The sequence below is a fragment of the Bombina bombina genome, chromosome 6 (genome assembly GCF_027579735.1).
Source record: "Bombina bombina isolate aBomBom1 chromosome 6, aBomBom1.pri, whole genome shotgun sequence".
In the NCBI taxonomy this organism is placed as follows: Eukaryota; Metazoa; Chordata; class Amphibia; order Anura; family Bombinatoridae; genus Bombina; species Bombina bombina.
The window spans coordinates 395,884,417-395,905,646 of record NC_069504.1 but is presented as its reverse complement, the minus strand read 5'-3'; the positions used below and the strand labels follow the sequence as shown (position 1 = coordinate 395,905,646).

Genomic DNA, 21,230 nt, shown 5'->3' with positions numbered 1-21,230 from the left:
CGTGTACATGTATAGTTTGTGTATGTGTGCGTGTACGTGTACATGTATTGTTTGTGTATGTGTGTGTGTGTACACATGTATAGTTTGTGTATGTGTGCGTGTACGTGTACATGTATAGTTTGTGTATGTGTGCGTATGTACATGTATAGTTTGTGTATGTGTGTGTGTGTACATGTATAGTTTGTGTATGTGTGTGTGTGTACATGTATAGTTTTTGTATGTGTTTGTGTACATGTATAGTTTGTGTACATGTATAATTTGTTTATTTGTGTGTGTGTACATGCATAGTTTGTGTATTTGTGTGTGTGTGTACATGTATAGTTTGGGTTTTTGTGTGTGTACATGTATAGTTTGTGAGTGTGTGTGTGTTTATGTGTGTGTGTATGTGTACATAGTGTGTGTACATGTATAGTTTGTGTATTTGTGTGGGTGTTCGTGTATGTGTACATGTATAGTTTGTATATTTGTGTGTATACATGTATAGTTTGTGTATGTGTGTACATGTATAGTTTCTGTATTTGTGTGTATGTGTGTTTGTGTACATGTATAGTTTGTGTATGTGTGTTTGTGTACATGTATAGTTTCTGTATTTGTTTACATGTATAGTTTGTGTATTTGTGTGTGTATGTATTTATGTGTGTACATGTATAGTGTATATATATATATATATATATATATATATGTGTGTGTGTGTGTTTGTGTATGTACATGTATAGTTTGATGCATGTGTGTGTACATGTATAGTTTGTGTATTTGTGTGTGTTTATGTATTTGTGTGTGTACATGTATAGTGTGTATATATATATATATATATATATATATATATATATATATATATAGGTGTGTGTGTGTTTGTGTATGTGTGTGTACATGTATAGTTTGTGTGTGTGTGTGTTTATGTATTTGTGTGTGTACATGTATAGTGTGTGTATATATATATGTGTGTGTGCGCGTGTATGTGTGTGTTCATGTATAGTTTGTGTAATTGTGTGGGTGTACGTGGGTGTGTACATGTATAGTTTGTATATTTGTGTGTGTACATGTATAGTTTGTATATTTGTGTTTGTGTACATGTATAGTTTGTGTATCTGTGTTTGTGTACATGTATAGTTGTATATTTGTATGTGTACATGTATAGTTTGTGTATTTGTGTGTGTGTACACATGTATAGTTTGTATATTTGTGTTTGTGTACATGTATAGTTTGTGTATCTGTGTTTGTGTACATGTATAGTTGTATATTTGTATGTGTACATGTATAGTTTGTGTATTTGTGTGTGTGTACACATGTATAGTTTGTATATTTGTGCGTGTGTGTACACATGTATAGTTTGTGTATTTGTGTGGGTGTATGTGTGTGTACCTGTATAGTTTGTGTATTTGTGTGTGTACCTGTAAAGTTTGTGTATGTATGTGTGTGTGTACATGTATAGTTTGTGTATTTCTGTGTGTATGTGTGTTTGTGTACATGTATAATTCGTTTATTTGTGTGTGTATGTGTGTTTGTGTACATGTATTATTTGTGTATTTGTGTGTGTATGTGTGTGTGTACATGTACAGTTTGTGTATGTGTGTTTGCGTACATGTATAGTTTGTGTATTTGTGTGTGTACATGTATAGTTTGTATATGTGTGTGCGGGTGTGTACGCACATGTATAGTTTGTATGTGTGTGTGTATAGTTTGCATGTGGGCATGTGTATACGTGCATGTATAGTTTGTATTTGTGTGTGCGTGTGTGTGTGTGTACACGTGTATAGTTTGTGTATTTGTGTAGTGTGTGTGATAAAATAAAAAAAACATTTTTATCTCCAATTTAAATTAAAATTCCATTGGATGAAAGTTTAATATAGATCTACCAATAAACAGACAAGCCGTGAACCAAGAAGGTATCCCAGAGAAAAGCCATATACCGCAATAATCACAAGAACACAAAGCCAATGGAATAGGAAATTGATTAAGAAAGCAAGAACACACGCCACCTTAACAAAAAACAGGAAAATGTAGAGTGAGCAATACCAGTGGACTATACAGGGACTACCTCTTGTAGAGAAGGGTGCTGCGCTCTTGCAAATCCCTGACAAAATTAAAAAAAGAAGAGGCAAATGTAAATTTGACACACATTAACAAGAGCTGTACCGTGTTACATATTAAAATGACATAAATAAGCCACCATATGCCTTTGTAGGTTTCAGCCAGAATCTACACAAGTAAATAGCTTCAGATATTGATTCTGTAAAAGCAGCTGTTGAGGACTAGAATTACAGTGCAATCTTTCAATAACACTTATAAGTCCTCTTAGGTGTCTAATATGAAGAGAACAAAGGTGTCTTGTAAACTAAAGTAATATTCCTTTACCCATTAGCAGCCTGAAGCAATATGTCAGTCAATGGTTTACAAACCAATAGGTTAAATTACTGAATTACAAGTACTTCTCCATCAGTGAGACAACCTTAGCTAAATCAAGCATCAAACAGACTGAGATAACTATACACAGTAAACAGCACAAAATATGGTAACACAATCTTACCCAGTTTCTTTCTTCCAGGCACATCCCTAAAAGAGAAAATAAAGACAAACATTAATATACTAAAGGGTTTCTCTCTTTGTATGCAACAGGTAAAATAAGAGATAAATATTATTAGGTCAGACCTTTTGAGCAGCTTTTTTGAGACGTAAATTGCATTGGCATATATGAACAGAAATACTTATCAGTGTAGATCAGTGATTTTTAACCTTTTTTTTGCCGTGGCACACTTTTTTACATTAAAAAATCCTGTGGCACACCACCATCCCAAAAATTTAAAAAAATCACACATTGTAGCCTAATACAGCATATATATATATACACATACACACAAACACACACATAGTGTATGTATTGTGCTGTTATGCCATGCCTCCTACAAACTACCCCTGCACTGGGAGTAAAAAACAAGCAAAGTTTAAAAAATATGTCACACTGTTGTCAGTCTGCCGTGGCACACCTGAGGATCTCTAACGGCACACTAGTGTGCCACGGCACACTGGTTGAAAAACACTGGTGTAGATAACCTCACATAACAAATTCCACCAATACAATCAAATGATAAGCTTCTCAAACCTATGACATAGTTGCTTGGTTAAAGGACCACTCAATGCAGTAGAATTTCATAATTAACAAGTGCATAATAAAAAGACAATGATTTAACACCTAATCTGAATTTTAAATAAGCAGTAGATTTTTTGTGTGCAAAATTTATTTATTCTCCCATTTTCCAGCTCCCTGTAGAATGTGAGAGACATCAGCCAATCACAGGCTAGTATATGTAAACCCTGTGAGCTTGTTGACATGCTCAGTAGGATCTTGTTCTCCAGAAAGTGTGAATATAAAAAGACTAAAAAAATTTGATAATGGAAATAAATTGGAAAGTGTCTTAAAACGGCATGCTCTTTCTGAATCATAAGTTTATTTTGACTTGAGTGTGCCTTCGTGACCTTTATTTTGTCAATTGAAATTACTGCTTTTGCCTGATTTATCTCCACCTACAATGACAATGTCAGTACTTAAAAGGGAGAGTAAAGTCCAAATTAAACTTTCATGATTCAGATAGGAAGACAAGTAATCAAGAGGAGTCCAGCACACCTGTAATTTTGTGCACACTGCAGGGGAGACCGCAATCCTCTCAACCCTAAAACATCCACAGCACAATCACCTTATACAATATATTGGCACTCAAACATCACAATATTTTGGGAATTACCCCTTAGTCATGTGAATAGGGGTAATTCCTGTGCTGCTGCCTTTGTGGATTTTTCATAATTCAGATACAATCCCAGGTGTGACTAATTACTATACCACCTATAGCTGGCAGGTAGAGCCAGAGATTCAGCCAACACAGGTTACAAAGTCTCAAATAAAACCCAGAACTCTCCAGTGGCTCAGAGGCAGGACCGGCTCAAGATATTGTGCTGCCTGGGTCTGATAATGCAATGACGCCCCTCTCCCCAGTAGTAACATTACTGATTAATATATCAACCAACTAGCCAGGCCACTGACCTAACTAAGCCTGCCTACCTTCATGCAATCCATGCTTATGCACAATTGCAGCGTAAGTGGAAAGGAATTTAGGGAAAAGATGCTCTTGTCCTATCTTGAATGTTGCCCCTAACTGGTTCTTTGTCTTTGTGCATGATGAGGTTATGCTGCTGGGAGCCTGTGACTTCCCCATTGGAGCCAGAGGACAAGATAGGTCTGGGACTGACAGTGACTGACTCAGTCACTGAAGTGCTGCCCCTTGTCAAGTGCTGCCTGAGTCATTTGGACACACTTGGTCCCATGGTTTAGCCGGCCCTGCTCAGAGGGAAAAGCCATAAGATTATGAAACACAGAGATGGAGGATAAATCTCAGCCATGGTGTCACAACACCAAAATAAACATTCAATCTCACAATGTAGGTAAACTGGAAATTTGTTTAAAAAAATGTGCTCTATCTAAATTATTAGTTTAATTTTGACTTTCATGTCTCTAAGTACCAATTTAGCTGAAGGCACCAGTGAGAGATAAACCACCACACAATTTTCACCAATACATAAGGGTACATGAAACTAAAAAAAATTCCTTCATGATTCAGATAAAGCATACAATTTTAAACAACTTTTGAATTTACTTCTATTATCTAATTTGCTCAGTTCTTTTGGCATCCTTTGTTGAAAAGCACACCTAAGTAAGCTCAAAAATAGGAGCTAGCTGCTGATTGGTGGCTGCACATAAACACCTTTAGTCATTGTTTTACCAATGTGCTCAGCTAGCTCCCAGTAGTTCACTGATCCTCATTTAACAAAGAATACCAAGAGAATGATGCAAAATCGATAATAGAAGTAAATTGGAAAGTCGTTTAAAAATGTATTCTCTATCTGAATCATGAAAGAAACATTTTGGGTTTCATGTCATTTTAAAGGGACAGTCAACACCCATGAAAACTTTATCCCATACCTTAGATCATCAAAAAAAAATGAGCCTGCACCGCATCCCATCTTCAATAACACTAAAGTTAGGTGGCTAATCTTCAATGAACATTTAGTTAACAGCGGAAGATATGGCCACAAAACTCCTCCCCCTCCTCCTCCGTACCCTTCTTGTTTTAAATAATAACTCGTTCACAGGGACACTGTTCTATTTCTAATGTGCATGCGCTATATAAATTGTAGTACGCTTGCTATTAGAAATAGAACAGTGTCTCCATGAACGCGGCTAAAGAATCTAGCCGAGGATTTGAATCTCATTGGCTGAAGACTTAGAGAAGAAGCCTCCAACGTAACAGGGGGAGGAGTTTGGCGGCCATATCTGCCGCTGTTAACTAAATGTTCATTGAAGATTAGCCACCTAACGTTAGTGTAATTGAAGATGGGACGCGGTGCAGGCTCATTTTTTGTTTGTTGATCTAAGGTATGGGATAAAGTTTTCATGGGTGTTGACTGTCCCTTTAAATATTTATTTCATATACTATAATACATATCTTTTTACCATTACAATATTTGTATATATCACAGAAGTATTGCCATAATGCAAATGTAGCTTTTAGACACATATGTTTCCAGTTAGGAAGGAATCCCACTTCTTGAGCTCTCCAGAATTATTTAAAAAAAAGAAGTGTGCTCAATATGTGATTCAGCTTTCCCCTCAATCTTTCAAGTTAAGTGCAGCATTCAAAGAGGAAAGTTTAAAGAAAAAGAAGGAATGAGAGAAAAAGAAAAACAGAATTTATGCTTACCTGATAAATTACTTTCTCCAACGGTGTGTCCGGTCCACGGCGTCATCCTTACTTGTGGGATATTCTCTTCCCCAACAGGAAATGGCAAAGAGCCCAGCAAAGCTGGTCACATGACCCCTCCTAGGCTCCGCCTACCCCAGTCATTCGACCGACGTAAAGGAGGAATATGCATAGGAGAAATCATATGATACCGTGGTGACTGTAGTTAGAGAAAATAATTCATCAGACCTGATTAAAAAAACCAGGGCGGGCCGTGGACCGGACACGCCGTTGGAGAAAGTAATTTATCAGGTAAGCATAAATTCTGTTTTCTCCAACATAGGTGTGTCCGGTCCACGGCGTCATCCTTACTTGTGGGAACCAATACCAAAGCTTTAGGACACAGATGATGGGAGGGAGCAAATCAGGTCACCTAGATGGAAGGCACCACGGCTTGCAAAACCTTTCTCCCAAAAATAGCCTCAGAAGAAGCAAAAGTATCAAATTTGTAAAATTTGGTAAAAGTGTGCAGTGAAGACCAAGTCGCTGCCTTACATATCTGATCCACAGAAGCCTCGTTCTTGAAGGCCCATGTGGAAGCCACAGCCCTAGTGGAGTGAGCTGTGATTCTTTCAGGAGGCTGCCGTCCGGCAGTCTCATAAGCCAATCGGATGATGCTTTTAAGCCAAAAAGAGAGAGAGGTAGAAGTTGCTTTTTGACCTCTCCTTTTACCAGAATAAACAACAAACAAAGAAGATGTTTGTCTGAAATCCTTTGTAGCCTCTAAATAAAATTTTAGAGCACGAACTACATCCAGATTGTGCAACAAACGTTCCTTCTTTGAAACTGGTTTCGGACACAAAGAAGGCACAACTATCTCCTGGTTAATGTTTTTGTTAGAAACAACTTTCGGAAGAAAACCAGGTTTAGTACGCAAAACCACCTTGTCTGCATGGAACACCAGATAAGGAGGAGAACACTGCAGAGAAGATAACTCTGAAACTCTTCTAGCAGAAGAAATTGCAACCAAAAACAAAACTTTCCAAGATAGTAACTTAATATCTACGGAATGTAAGGGTTCAAACGGAACCCCTTGAAGAACTGAAAGAACTAAATTGAGACTCCAAGGAGGAGTCAAAGGTTTGTAAACAGGCTTAATTCTAACCAGAGCCTGAACAAAAGCTTGAACATCTGGCACAGCTGCCAGTTTTTTGTGAAGTAAAACAGATAAAGCAGAAATCTGTCCCTTCAAAGAACTTGCAGATAATCCTTTCTCCAAACCCTCCTGTAGAAAGGATAGAATCTTCGGAATTTTTATCTTGTTCCATGGGAATCCTTTAGATTCACACCAACAAATATACTTTTTCCATATTTTATGGTAAATTTTCCTAGTTACAGGCTTTCTAGCCTGAACAAGAGTATCAATGACAGAATCTGAAAACCCACGCTTTGATAAAATCAAGCGTTCAATCTCCAAGCAGTCAGTTGGAGTGAAGCCAGATTCGGATGTTCGAATGGACCTTGAACAAGAAGGTCCTGTCTCAAAGGTAGCTTCCATGGTGGAGCCGATGACATATTCACCAGGTCTGCATACCAAGTTCTGCGTGGCCACGCAGGAGCTATCAAGATCACCGAAGCCCTCTCCTGATTGATCCTGGCTACCAGCCTGGGAATGAGAGGGAACGGTGGGAATACATAAGCTAGGTTGAAGGTCCAAGGCGCTATCAGTGCATCTACTAGAGTCGCCCTGGGATCCCTGGATCTGGACCCGTAGCAAGGAACCTTGAAGTTCTGACGAGACGCCATCAGGTCCATGTCTGGAATGCCCCATAATTGAGTTATTTGGGCAAAGATTTCTGGATGGAGTTCCCACTCCCCCGGATGGAAAGTCTGACGACTCAGAAAATCCGCTTCCCAATTTTCCACTCCTGGGATGTGGATTGCAGACAAGTGGCAGGAATGATTCTCCGCCCATTGAATTATTTTGGTTACTTCCTCCATCACCAGGGAACTCCTTGTTCGCCCTTGATGGTTGATATATGCAACAGTCGTCATGTTGTCTGATTGAAACCTTATGAATTTGGCCTTTGCTAGTTGAGGCCAAGCTTTGAGAGCATTGAATATCGCTCGCAGTTCCAGAATGTTTATCGGGAGAAGAGATTCTTCCCGGGACCATAACCCCTGAGCTTTCAGGGGTTCCCAGACCGCGCCCCAGCCCACCAGACTGGCGTCGGTCGTGACAATGACCCACTCTGGTCTGCGGAAGCTCATTCCCTGTGACAGGTTGTCCAGGTTCAGCCACCAACGGAGTGAATCTCTGGTTCTTTGATCTACTTGGATCGTCGGAGACAAGTCTGTATAATCCCCATTCCACTGTCTGAGCATGCACAGTTGTAATGGTCTTAGATGAATTCGTGCAAAAGGAACTATGTCCATTGCCGCAACCATCAAACCTATTACCTCCATGCACTGCGCTATGGAAGGAAGAAGAACAGAATGAAGTACTTGACAAGAGCTTAGAAGTTTTGATTTTCTGGCCTCTGTCAGAAAAATCTTCATTTCTAAGGAGTCTATTATTGTTCCCAAGAAGGGAACACTTGTTGACGGGGACAGAGAACTTTTTTCTATGTTCACTTTCCACCCGTGAGATCTGAGAAAGGCTAGGACAATGTCCGTATGAGCCTTTGCTTTTGACAGAGACGACGCTTGAATCAGTATGTCGTCCAAGTAAGGTACTATTGCAATGCCCCTTGGTCTTAGCACCGCTAGAAGGGACCCTAGTACCTTTGTGAAAATCCTTGGAGCAGTGGCTAATCCGAATGGAAGTGCCACAAACTGGTAATGCTTGTCCAGAAAGGCGAACCTTAGGAACCGATGATGTTCCTTGTGGATAGGAATATGTAGATACGCAACCTTTAAATCCACAGTGGTCATGAATTGACCTTCCTGGATGGTAGGAAGAATTGTTCGAATGGTTTCCATCTTGAACGATGGAACCCTGAGAAATTTGTTTAGAATCTTGAGATCTAAAATCGGTCTGAATGTTCCTTCTTTTTTGGGAACTATGAACAGATTGGAGTAAAACCCCATCCCTTGTTCTCCTAATGGAACAGGATGAATCACTCCCATTCTTAACAGGTCTTCTACACAATGTAAGAATGCCTGTCTTTTTATTTGGTCTGAAGACAATTGAGACCTGTGGAACCTCCCCCTTGGGGGTAGTTCCTTGAATTCCAGGAGATAACCTTGAGAAACTATTTCTAGCGCCCAAGGATCCTGAACATCTCTTGCCCAAGCCTGAGCAAAGAGAGAGAGTCTGCCCCCCACCAGATCCGGTCCCGGATCGGGGGCCAACACTTCATGCTGTTTTAGTAGCAGTGGCAGGTTTCTTGGCCTGCTTACCCTTGGTCCAGCCTTGCATCGGTCTCCAGGCTGGTTTGGTTTGAGAACTATTACCCTCTTGCTTAGACGGTGTAGAATTTGAGGCTGGTCCGTTTCTGCGAAAGGGACGAAAATTTGGCTTATTTTTAGCCTTAAAAGACCTATCCTGAGGAAGGGCGTGGCCCTTTCCCCCAGTGATGTCTGAAATAATCTCTTTCAAGTCAGGGCCAAATAGCGTTTTACCTTTGAAAGGGATGTTAAGCAATTTGTTCTTGGAGGACACATCCGCTGACCAAGACTTTAGCCAAAGCGCTCTGCGCGCCACAATAGCAAAACCTGAATTTTTCCCGCTAATCTAGCTAATTGCAAAGTGGAGTCTAAGATAAAAGAGTTAGCCAATTTAAGTGCTTGAACTCTGTCCATAACCTCCTCATACGAAGAGTCTTTATTGAGCGACTTTTCTAGTTCTTCGAACCAGAAACACGCTGCTGTAGTGACAGGAACAATGCATGAAATTGATTGTAGAAGGTAACCTTGCTGAACAAACATCTTTTTAAGCAAACCCTCTAATTTTTTATCCATAGGATCTTTGAAAGCACAACTATCTTCTATAGGAATAGTAGTGCGTTTGTTTAGAGTAGAAACCGCCCCCTCGACCTTGGGGACTGTCTGCCATAAGTCCTTTCTGGGGTCGACCATAGGAAATAATTTTTTAAATATAGGGGGAGGAACAAAAGGTATGCCGGGCCTTTCCCATTCCTTATTTACAATGTCCGCCACCCGCTTGGGTATAGGAAAAGCATTGGGGGGCACCGGGACCTCTAGGAACTTGTCCATCTTACATAATTTCTCTGGAATGACCAAATTGTCACAATCATCCAGAGTAGATAACACCTCCTTAAGCAGAGCGCGGAGATGTTCCAATTTAAATTTAAAAATAATAACATCAGGTTCAGCTTGTTGAGAAATTTTTCCTGAATCTGAAATTTCTCCCTCAGACAAAACCTCCCTCCTGGCCCCTTCAGATTGGCGTGAGGGTATGTCAGAACCATTATCATCAGCGTCCTCATGCTCTTCAGTATCTAAAACAGAGCAATCGCGCTTTCTCTGATAAGTAGGCATTTTGGACAAAATGTTTTTAATAGAATTATCCATTACAGCCATTAATTGTTGCATAGTAAGAAGGATTGGCGCACTAGATGTACTAGGGGCCTCTTGTGTGGGCAAGACTGGTGTAGACACAGAAGGGGATGATGCAGTACCATGCTTACTCCCCTCGCTTGAGGAATCATTTTGGGCAACATCATTATCAGTGGCATCATTGTCCCTACTTTGTCTGGACACTATGTCACATTCATCACATATATTTAAATGGGGAGGAACCTTGGCTTCCAAACATACAGAACATCATCTATCTGATGGTTCAGACATGTTAAACAGGCATAAACTTGATAACAAAGCACAAAAAACGTTTTAAAATAAAACCGTTACTGTCACTTTAAATTTTAAACTGAACACACTTTATTACTGAAAATGTGAAAACGTATGAAGGAATTGTTCAAAATTCACCAAAATTTCACCACAGTGTCTTAAAGCCTTAAAAGTATTGCACACCAAATTTGAAAGCTTTAACTCTTAAAATAACGGAACCGGAGCCGTTTTTACATTTAACCCCTATACAGTCCCTGGTATCTGCTTTGCTGAGACCCAACCAAGCCCAGAGGGGAATACGATACCAAATGACGCCTTCAATAAGCTTTTTCAGTGGTTCTTAGCTCCTCACACATGCATCTGCATGCCTTGCTTTCCAAAAACAACTGCGCATTAGTGGCGTGAAAATGAGGCTCTGCCTATGACTAGAAAAGGCCCCCAGTGAAAAAGGTGTCCAATACAGTGCCTGCCGTTTTTTTAATACATCCCCAAGATTAAAAGAACTATTTATAGTTAACATCCATTAAATATACTTATAAAGTAATCGTTTTAGCCCAGAAAAATGTCTACCAGTCTTTAAAGCCCTTGTGAAGCCCTTTATTCTTATACTAAACTAAGAAAATGGCTTACCGGTTCCCATAGGGAAAATGACAGCTTCCAGCATTACCAAGTCTTGTTAGAAATGTGTCATACCTCAAGCAGCAAAAGTCTGCCCACTGTTTCCCCCAACTGAAGTTAATTCATCTCAACAGTCCTGTGTGGAAACAGCCATCGATTTTAGTAACGGTTGCTAAAATCATTTTCCTCTTACAAACAGAAATCTTCATCTCTTTTCTGTTTCAGAGTAAATAGTACATACCAGCACTATTTTAAAATAACAAACTCTTGATTGAAGAATAAAACTACATTTAAACACCAAAAAAAACTCTTAGCCATCTCCGTGGAGATGTTGCCTGTGCAACGGCAAAGAGAATGACTGGGGTAGGCGGAGCCTAGGAGGGGTCATGTGACCAGCTTTGCTGGGCTCTTTGCCATTTCCTGTTGGGGAAGAGAATATCCCACAAGTAAGGATGACGCCGTGGACCGGACACACCTATGTTGGAGAAATTAGGTTTTATTGGCTAAAATAATTTAAGAATAACAGATGTCTTTGAATAATATGAGTAACGGCTTAATATCAAACTTTATCACTCAAGTACAATACATTTCAATGAGTATTAGAAGTTAAAAGGGCATGAAACCAAAAGTTTTTCTTTCACGATTCAGATAAAGCACAGAATTTTAAACAAATTTCCAGTTTACTTCATTCTATTGGTACCTTTTGTTGGAGAAACAGCAATGCACATGGATGAGTCAATAACATGAGACACATACGTGCAGCCACCATTCACAGCTCCTGAGCCTACCTATGTATGGCTTTTAAAAGGACACCAAGAAAAAAAAAAATTAGATAACACATACTAATGTTGTGAGGCATTTCACTACTCATCATGATGCATGTGCTACATCTCTAAAATGTATAGCTATTGATAACGGCATTGATAATAAGGTCCTCTTACAAAAAGAAACAAGATGGATCTATATTCTAAAAAACAAGAATTCCAAAGGGACTAAATGATAACATTGATTTTGTATGCTTTTTTTAAAAAATTTTTTACAACTGTTAAAGTAAAACATGGTGGTTAATATGCATAGTATTCCATCTTATCGTGGGTATTTACCTATGACTGTATATCAACTAAATATGTGTATTATTCACAAAGTGGAGGCGATTCTGCCATGTTTTAATATAACTAAACTATGGGCAGTATTTCTTTATAAGATATGAACGGTGTGCAGGAACGGGTGGTGGTATGATGTTAAAAACCGGCACCTGTAGCCTAATAAACAGCCCTGATGAAGTCCCTGTAACCAGGAGTATTGGGGATGAAATGTACGTCGTCTCTTTCTCCTACTAAGAGAAATTGTGCTAAATAGCCCAGTGTGTTGTTCTGAGACACTATTGACACAGCACAGTATCCTGTATCTCCCTGAGTAACTCATGCATGAACTGGTTAAGCTAAACACATGTGTGGATGCCTGTATTGCTATTACAAGCTCTGCAAGTTAATTCAAGGCATAACTGATACAGCAATGTTTTGAAACATTTACATATTCCTTGAACAAGGATTATAGCTTTGTTATCATCGATTCCTGTACTGTGGGATACCATGTGACCTGTGGGTGACTGTTTTGGAGCAGGGAGGAGCGGCTTGTGGAGTAAGATGCTGCAGTTAACTTGCTTTACTGGTTTAAATCGACTTAATGTGCAGCAGGAGCTGCGGTTGTGAAGATATTATAGCGGTGGAAAAGCAGGGGTCATTGTAACCAGAATCTGAAGGTAAACATTTTTGGATGGAACAGATGTACTTTTTGTCTGTGGAGTGTGTATTCGACCTTAAATGGACACGGAAACCAAATTTTAGCTTTTATGATTCAGATAGAGCATGCGATTTTAAACAACTTTCTAATTTACTCCTATTATCAAATTTTCTTCATTCTCTTGCTATCTTTATTTGAAAAGCAAGAATGTAAGTTTAGGATCCGGCCCATTTTACCTGGGTTGTGTCTGCTGATTGGTGGATAAATGCTGTCCAGTGTTCTAAACCAAAAAATGGCTGGCTCCTTAGCTTAGATGCCTTCTTTTTCAAATAAAGATAGCAAGAACGAAGAAAAATTGATAATAGGAGTAAATTAGAAAGCTGCTTAAAATTGCATGCTCTATCTGAATCATGAAAGAATAAAAATTGGGTTTAGTGTCCCTTTAAGTGCAGCGTATGCTGCGGTCAGGTTTATAGTTAACCCTAACACTCCAGATGCACTTGTATATGTCTGATGCTTTATATGTGCAGTTTTGATGAACTTATGTTAGATGACTGGACTTTTTATGGTAAATCTCTGCCTATGCAATTTTAGTAACGTCCTGGCTGCACATTTGCAGTAGAACAAGCAAGCTGCCTGGCACAGATGTAATAAAGAAATTCTGACTGCAGATACATTGCAGGTGCTATACCATCATATTAACCATTTATTTGATCCCCTAACCTTAAAACCACTCAGTCTCATATATCCTACAGCTTATAGCTGTCATCCACTGGTCACAGGCACTTTAAAAGACTGATGCTGCAGCTACGAATATAATAACATGTTTCAGAATTTCTTTTTTACATCTGTGCCAGGCAGCTTGCTTGTTCCACTGCAAATGTGCAGCCAGGACGTTACTAAAATTGCATAGGCAGTGGGAAAAAGGTTAAATGCAAGAATATGTAACTGGGAGGAGGCCCAATATCCTAGGGTCCCACTGTCCAACAGTCCATACTGACCATTGTGCAGTATATCAGTCTGATCCTGCATATTACGGTCAGTCCAGCACCAAAATACCAGGCAATTCCTCTCTGAACAAGGAACACAGCAACCCCAGATGATTGTTTCTGCCTTCATTAGGCCTCGTCAGTGAGGTGTAGCCATATTCCTCTAAGCACACTTAGCAAGGAGTTCACGTCTGGTTGCCCCTTTTTCCCATAGGGAGACTAAATACACACACAGAGAGAAGAACACTCACAGGAATGAATAACCGGTTCAATACCACAGTTAGCCTATTATATATAGCCTATTATATATATATATATTAGTGTAAGGCAATAAATTATTTCTTTCCCCCAAAGTCAGACAGACAGATGATTTTACCAAATTAAGTAATTTTATTAGCATAAAACATGATTATTTTTTTTATAGGCAGTTTATCTTGGCTATAGATTTTGGTTGCCTTTAAAACTTTCACTACCGGGACTTTCAGAGAAAAACGTGCACAGAATAGCGGAGAATTTTTAGCAGTTTTGCTATCACTCCATTTAGACAACTCAATGTATTGATCTAGGCCTATTTTGGTAAATTTCATGCCACAATTTTACCGCCAAATGTGATCAATTACTAAAAATCTTTAATTTTTTCACAAACTTTGGGTTTCTCACTGAAATTATTTACATACTGCTTGGGCAATCATGGTGCAAATGGTTGTAAAAGCTTCTCTATGATCCCCAATGTTCAGAAATAGCAGACATATATGGCTTTGCCATTGCTTTTGGGTAATTAGAAGGCCACTAATTGCAGCTGCACAACACACTTCTATTCTTCCCAGCAGTGAAAGGGTTAGTTAGGTAGCTTGTAAGGTTAATTTTAGCTTTAGTGTAGAGATTACCCTCCCACCTGACACTTCCCACCCCCTGATCCCTACCTAATCCCTCTTAAAACAGCTCTCTTCCCTTGCACATGCTCAGTGAGAGCAGGTGCCTCAGAAAGAGAGCATATAAAGTTTGTGCACATTGAATCATGAAAGTTTCATTTTGATTCAGCTATAGTTGGCTCCAGTGCAGCAGTGCACTACTGGGACCTAGCTGAATACAGAGCCAATGACAAACGGCATATACGTATAGTCACCAATCACCAGCTTACTTCCATTATTGCATTGCTGCTTCTGAGCCTACTTAGGTATGCTTTTTAACAAAGGATAACAAGATTTTTAATGTCATTTAGTTAAAGAAATAAATTGAAAAGTCTCTTAAAAACTTACACTCTGAGCCACGAAAATGTTATTTCGACTTTTATCTCCACTATAGCAAATGTAATACAATTATAAATCGGGTTTTCACTACTCCTTTCCTATAAAACTTTCCTTCTGCCTTAAACTCCTGCGGCATCTAAAACGATATACCTTGAGATTTGTATATAAAATGTTTAGTTATGCATAGTGAAACAACTTCCGAAAATTGAGCAATTTCTAATTCTCAGAATTTGAAATGCACCCTGCTCACTACTCAAGGCCATCTATATACTTTATACTAAATGTATGACTGGCTAGCCTTGTTGTCTGTGGACTAAAGCCCTGATTGGCTCCTCTAAATAAAGTAAATGGTGGGTGGAGTCTGGCTATTGAAAACTAATAGCAGTAAATTAATGTTAAAGGCACATGAAACCCAAAATATTTCTTTCACGATTCAGATAGAGGAAGAATTTTTAAACAACTTTCTAATTTATTATTATCAAATTTTATTCATTCTCTTGGCAATTTTTTTTTTAAATCAGGGACGTAAGCTCAGGTGAATGCAGATTTTTGGAGCACTATATGGCAGCAGTTTGTAAGAATGTTATCAATTTGCAAGAGCACCAGATTGCAGCACCATGTCCTGCAATGTAGTGCCCCACCCAGCTACCTAGGTATCTCTTCAACAAAGAATATCATGGGAACTAAGCAATAATAGAAGCAAACTGATTTTATTTATTTTTTAAATGGTATGCTCTGTCTGAATCACAAAAGATCATTTTTGGGTTTGTATCCATTTAAAGGGACAGAATAATTACTAGACATTTATGTTGTGTTGCTATAGATATCAGCCAAGTCTTATTTTTTTTAAAGAGCCTCAGCATTGTCTAGAAGTGCAGCTAGCTTTTTTAAAGAGTATTTTGAAATTAGTACTTAATAAAAGCCAAATTATTTGCAGTTCAATTGGCTTTTCATAGACTTTTTGTTAATACTCTGTTCAAAAATCTGTCAGTGTAGGTTTCAAATTGTGTAAATTATATGAATAAAGTTAATTAAAAAAGGAAATATGTATAACAGGAGAAGGCGTTAACAAGAACTGGCCGTTTTACCCCTTCCACGTTAACCGTACTACGCAGAGCCTGTGTGCGATTAATTCAGATCATGGTCTATGAAATCATTGGAAATCCTTCAACAGCAACCAAGGACAGAACCATACAAGACTGAAATAAAAAGAATCCAATTTGAGGAGTCACAGAAATGTGATTAATGATAAAGAAAGGAATGCACTGATGCAGAGGTTATACCGTATTCAGTTCTGCACAATGTGGTCACGCAAGCAGCAAGCATTTCCTGTAGATATATGATGTTAACTGTACAATACAAAATGTTCTCTTCTTCTCCACAGATTATTGTGAAATATATTTGTACTTTATCATTTGGTGAGAAATCTATACATGATTAATTCTTTTTCTAGCAGTTTTTTGTTAAATAATTGAGGAATACATGGAACACTGTAAACCCCCATCTCTGAGCAACTATTAAAATAAACATAGCACTTGACTTTTTTCTATTTTTTTTTTTTGCTTTATGCAATATAATGTGCTTCATTAAAGGGTCAAAATCCCCAAAAAGGTTTACTTTAGCATATGAATAAAATGCAACCAGCACACATTTTTTATTTATTTTGCTGGGTTTCCTCTGCAACCTTCGCCTCTTCCACTGCACCCAGAGGCTGAAGCGAATCCTGCAAACTTACAGGACACATTTGTTCCCTAATAATGAAGCCAGAAAATGGCCATGGTCTATGGGAATCCGCTATTTTCAGTGCCTGATTTATTTGAGAAAAATTGCACATAAAATATATTTGTGTGTTGCACTTTTTTTCTCTCAAATATATCCACAAATATATCCACAGATATATATCGCACTATAGACTCTCTGGGAAGTGAGAAAAAAAAACGTTTTTTTAAAGTTATATCAGAGGAAAAAGATGACAATAGTCAAAGTGCACTGTAAAGTTTACTCACTATGCATATATAGTATTATATTTTGCTATTAAATCTCCATGTATGCTGTAGTTTACCTAAGGAAGTGCTTGTAAATCATTGACATAAATATCTATACGCTCACTAGTGCCTTAATCCGCTTTCGGATCTAAGGAAGTGCTTGTAAATCCCTCTATTACTCCCATAGGGGCATGTTTTTAAGTTTACTATATTTGGATTGGACCACACTTTTTTGAGGGAGGCAGGATTACAAGTGTCCTATACTTTGAATGGATCACACCCTGTTGAAAGAGTTAAAAAAACATATACACAATATTGCCATATAGGAATACGATTACGGATATAAAACACTAATGGGATTTTTTACAACCTATAGGATAGAGACACACGGATTATATATTTATGTAGGTTATCACATAAATATATGCATATATTTTTATAATAATTTAAGGGACGGTTAGTGTTTCCAATCTTTATAAATCTGGCTCAGTATGGTTAGTTTAAAAGGACTTGTGATTTTGGGCTAATAAAATCTAAGAAATTATTTTGATACCAATATGATTTATAACTATTAGGATTACTAAAATTGCAAATGTTAAGGTGGATTGTGAAAAAGATATTATTGTATTTATATTGTAACAATGGGATTGATATGTTATCATATATAGATTGTTGGCGGATGCATTGTCAGTGAACTGAGACACTGCAATCTCTACATCTATAAGCACAAAGAAGTCATCTTTGTGAGTACCTGTCTTTGGTTGGTGGGAGATATTTTGCAAAAAAATATAGTGATTTACACAAGGAGGCACCTTTTCTTTGTGCTTTGTTACACAGGTGTCTGCTTAGTTCCATATACGTGGATTAGAAGAAAGGAATCCCCTTCTTTCTTTAATCAATAGCTAAAGTTTGACTACCCTTCTGGAATTGTGTTCATGTTGGTCACTGATTTTTTTATTACATAGACGCCCCCTTAGTCTAGCTACATCTAGATATTTGTTGCGTGTAGTTTACCTATATCAGCTATATGCAGATTCCATAGATCATAGCTGCTAATTTATCTCTAAAATATATTTTTTTAAATCACTATAAGAAAGATATTTAAATGTTAAACTCAAATTAAAATTATATACAAATGAGAAAAAACAGTGGAAAATAGTGCAAATGGGGTGTGTGATGATGCATTTGCTTTTGACATTGATTTGAAGACCTCTTCGATGTACTTTGAGGGAAATAAAAATCCAGATCCCTAAATGTATTTTTTAATTTCAGAAACAGGAAATCTGTATGTTGAGGTACTTATCAACTGTGTCTAAGGCTCTAAATGCATTATCAGAGAACAAAAAATAGCGGTGCACATGAAAGCACTGTAGAATGCAAAGTGCATTTATTGGCAGCTGGATATAACAAACAATAAAATTGCTTGCAAGCACAAGAAAAGGCACGGTATGACGCGTTTCGGCGTTACGCTGTCATCAGATACCTGCATATGTCTCATACCAATTACCTTATTAAGGTACCTGTTTTAACTGATTGGATATTCCTAAACCTTCATTGAAAACTCCCCCTTCTTAACCCTTAAAGGAGTGTGGAAAAGAGGCACGCAGCATTGTTAACCCATTCAGGTGTTGATAAGAGACACCTTAAATCATGTAAGGCTTATTCTTTTTGTATTTGCTAGTTGCGTATAGGAAAAAGTTTGTCATTTAGCAATCTCTTTACTAGGTTCTTTCAAAGTACACTGCTTGAAGAAACTGTATTTGCTTTTATAAGTCAACCTCATCTTCACTATATACATTGTAATACTTTAAGATATCACCTAAGCCAAACGAGAGGTTATTAGAATGCATTGTGATTAAAAACCTCTGAATATTCCACTATTATCTAAATGCATTATACATTGTGCACTGCATCATGAGGCATAACTGAAGTTTAGGCCTACACCTTGTAAATTACGATCAATCATTAAAAGGAGATTATAATTTTTTTTTCTGTTTCATTGACACAGCTTTACAATGTTGTCGTTTTTAATGTATACCCCTATGAATATAACAATGGTTCCTTGTCAGACTAACAGAGGCATGTCCCTCTCAACCAATAGAGTTGTGGGAATTGTCTTTCAACTTGTAAGCATTAGCAGGAAACCCATAATGATACTGTCATATTGGTTTCCATTTAGATATAAACTGCCTTTACTGGGACATTCATATTTGTTATGCCCTTGGGAAAATAATTTGTGTTGCAACTACCGCTTTAGTAAATAGGCTCAACAAGATAATGGGACATCCCTCTCTCAGGTACATTGTAGAGAAAATATACCCACAACTGAATGCTAGCCTCTATATTTCTGTGAATAATACTGTAAGCTTAAAAAGGGACAACATTGAAATGCATATTGATGAATTACATCTTTGCATAGAAACAGATTTACAATATACACTGGCAAAAAAAAGATTCTAGTGAAAATGATCATTGTTTTAGTGTTAGCATTTTTCCATGCACATTCATGTGAAGCATAGCAAGATTTTCTCCATGCACCAGCATTTTCAGTACTGCAGCTGCTCAGAGAGCCAGTAGGGCTTGTATTACGTCAGCAATTCACAAATTGAATCACTAGCAGATGGTACAAGCACCTTAGGCTCTCTGAGCAAGTGCTGTGTTTAAAATGCTGGTGCATGGTGCATACTTAAATACACTATTGAAACAGCTATAGCTTTTATTAGAAGCATTTTTGCTAATGCATGTATATTACAAATGTGCACTGCTTTTACACAAATGTGAAATGCCCCCCTGTGAATTACAAATTTTGTCTGGAATGTCCCTTTAACGTTTTCCTTGCATCACAGATTATTATTATTATTATCGGTTATTTGTAGAGCGCCAGCAGATTCCGCAGCGCTTAGATTAAAACTCTAGCTATCAAACGTGATCTATATGTACAGCGCCTGTCTAGTAACTGTTCATGGTTTCTTCCTCTAATGCGGCTCATGTGTTCTGAAAGTCACCCTGTATAAGAGCAGCCCCTCCTAGGCCCTGTATATTACTGGCAACATGTCAAAGGCAAATGCAAATAAAGTCATGTTCTGCCAAGGAAGGAACTTGTGGGCTTTTGATGAATTGGCATTTTAATTAAGAATAATGTATGCAGAAACAGACTCTCATTGAAATATGACAGACATCAACTCAATTACAGTAAAACGCGCAGAGACTTTTAAAAGGGTAAAACAATTAAATATTTCTTGAAAAAATGAGAAAACATTATGTACAGCATATCATTTTGTGACTGATCCATTTTCTTATAAACCGCTCCTTCTCCCAATAGTTAAATGTTGCTGATGTTTACGTACTTTTCCATTTTGTTATTTAAATTTGTGTTAAAGGGACATTCATTTAATATATGCATTGTGTGTATTAACAGCAAATCGCTGAACTGCAAATTATTTGTATACAAAGATAAATGTAACAGGAGCCCGGGGAGAGTATCCGGGGGTGGAGCCAAACAGCAAGTCACGCTGTGCAGCTGTTTCTGGACCGATTCAGCCCTGTCCCATTGGCGGAAGAAGCTGTACTTCGCGCTTGGAATCCTGTGTGAATAGGGCAGGCAGGGCGATTATCCACCAAGATGCCCGGTTCTCTCTATGCACTAAATCATCGAGCAGTAAAAACAAGTGCAGAGTATCACCGTAGCTGCAAAGTTCCTGGAAACACTTCTCCGATTACAGGGAAAACAGACTCCCACCCACTGGTGTTGAGTGTGGGAGAGTTCTGGTTCAAGGAACACAGTAGACTGGAAGGGTGAGAGTGCTAATGCAGAAGACCGTCTGACCCAAATTGTCAGTGATCGCCCTCCCCCTCCCAATGGTGCTGCGCGAGGGGGAGCTGAGTCAAGAACCACAGTGGAGGAATACAATCTAGCCTGGGAAGAGAGATACACCACAGAGGCTGGCAGCTAAGTGACCAGTGCGACGAAGAGGCGGTAAGCCATAGACAGGCAGGTAATATATTAGCACCTGCCTGTTGTTGAACTTGTAAAACGGACACTGGTCTGCAATGTGAGATACATCCTGTTTTGCGAGGGCAGTCAGGAACCTCCTCAGTTTCTGC

General features: G+C 38.4%; 1 protein-coding gene across 2 annotated transcripts in view; it reads right to left on the bottom strand.

The window, feature by feature from the left end:
- SH3PXD2B (SH3 and PX domains 2B) overlaps window positions 1-21,230 on the bottom strand; it is a 455,707-nt gene that overhangs the window by 83,702 nt on the left and 350,775 nt on the right. The window contains exons 6-7 of one of the 2 annotated variants that reach the window (XM_053717127.1): window positions 2,528-2,553; window positions 2,039-2,074 (exon numbers count right to left, since the gene is read on the bottom strand). In XM_053717127.1, coding sequence (XP_053573102.1) covers window positions 2,039-2,074; window positions 2,528-2,553 — 62 coding nt within the window. The remainder of the gene's footprint in view (window positions 1-2,038; window positions 2,075-2,527; window positions 2,554-21,230) is intronic. The other variant, XM_053717128.1, reaches the window with a different exon arrangement.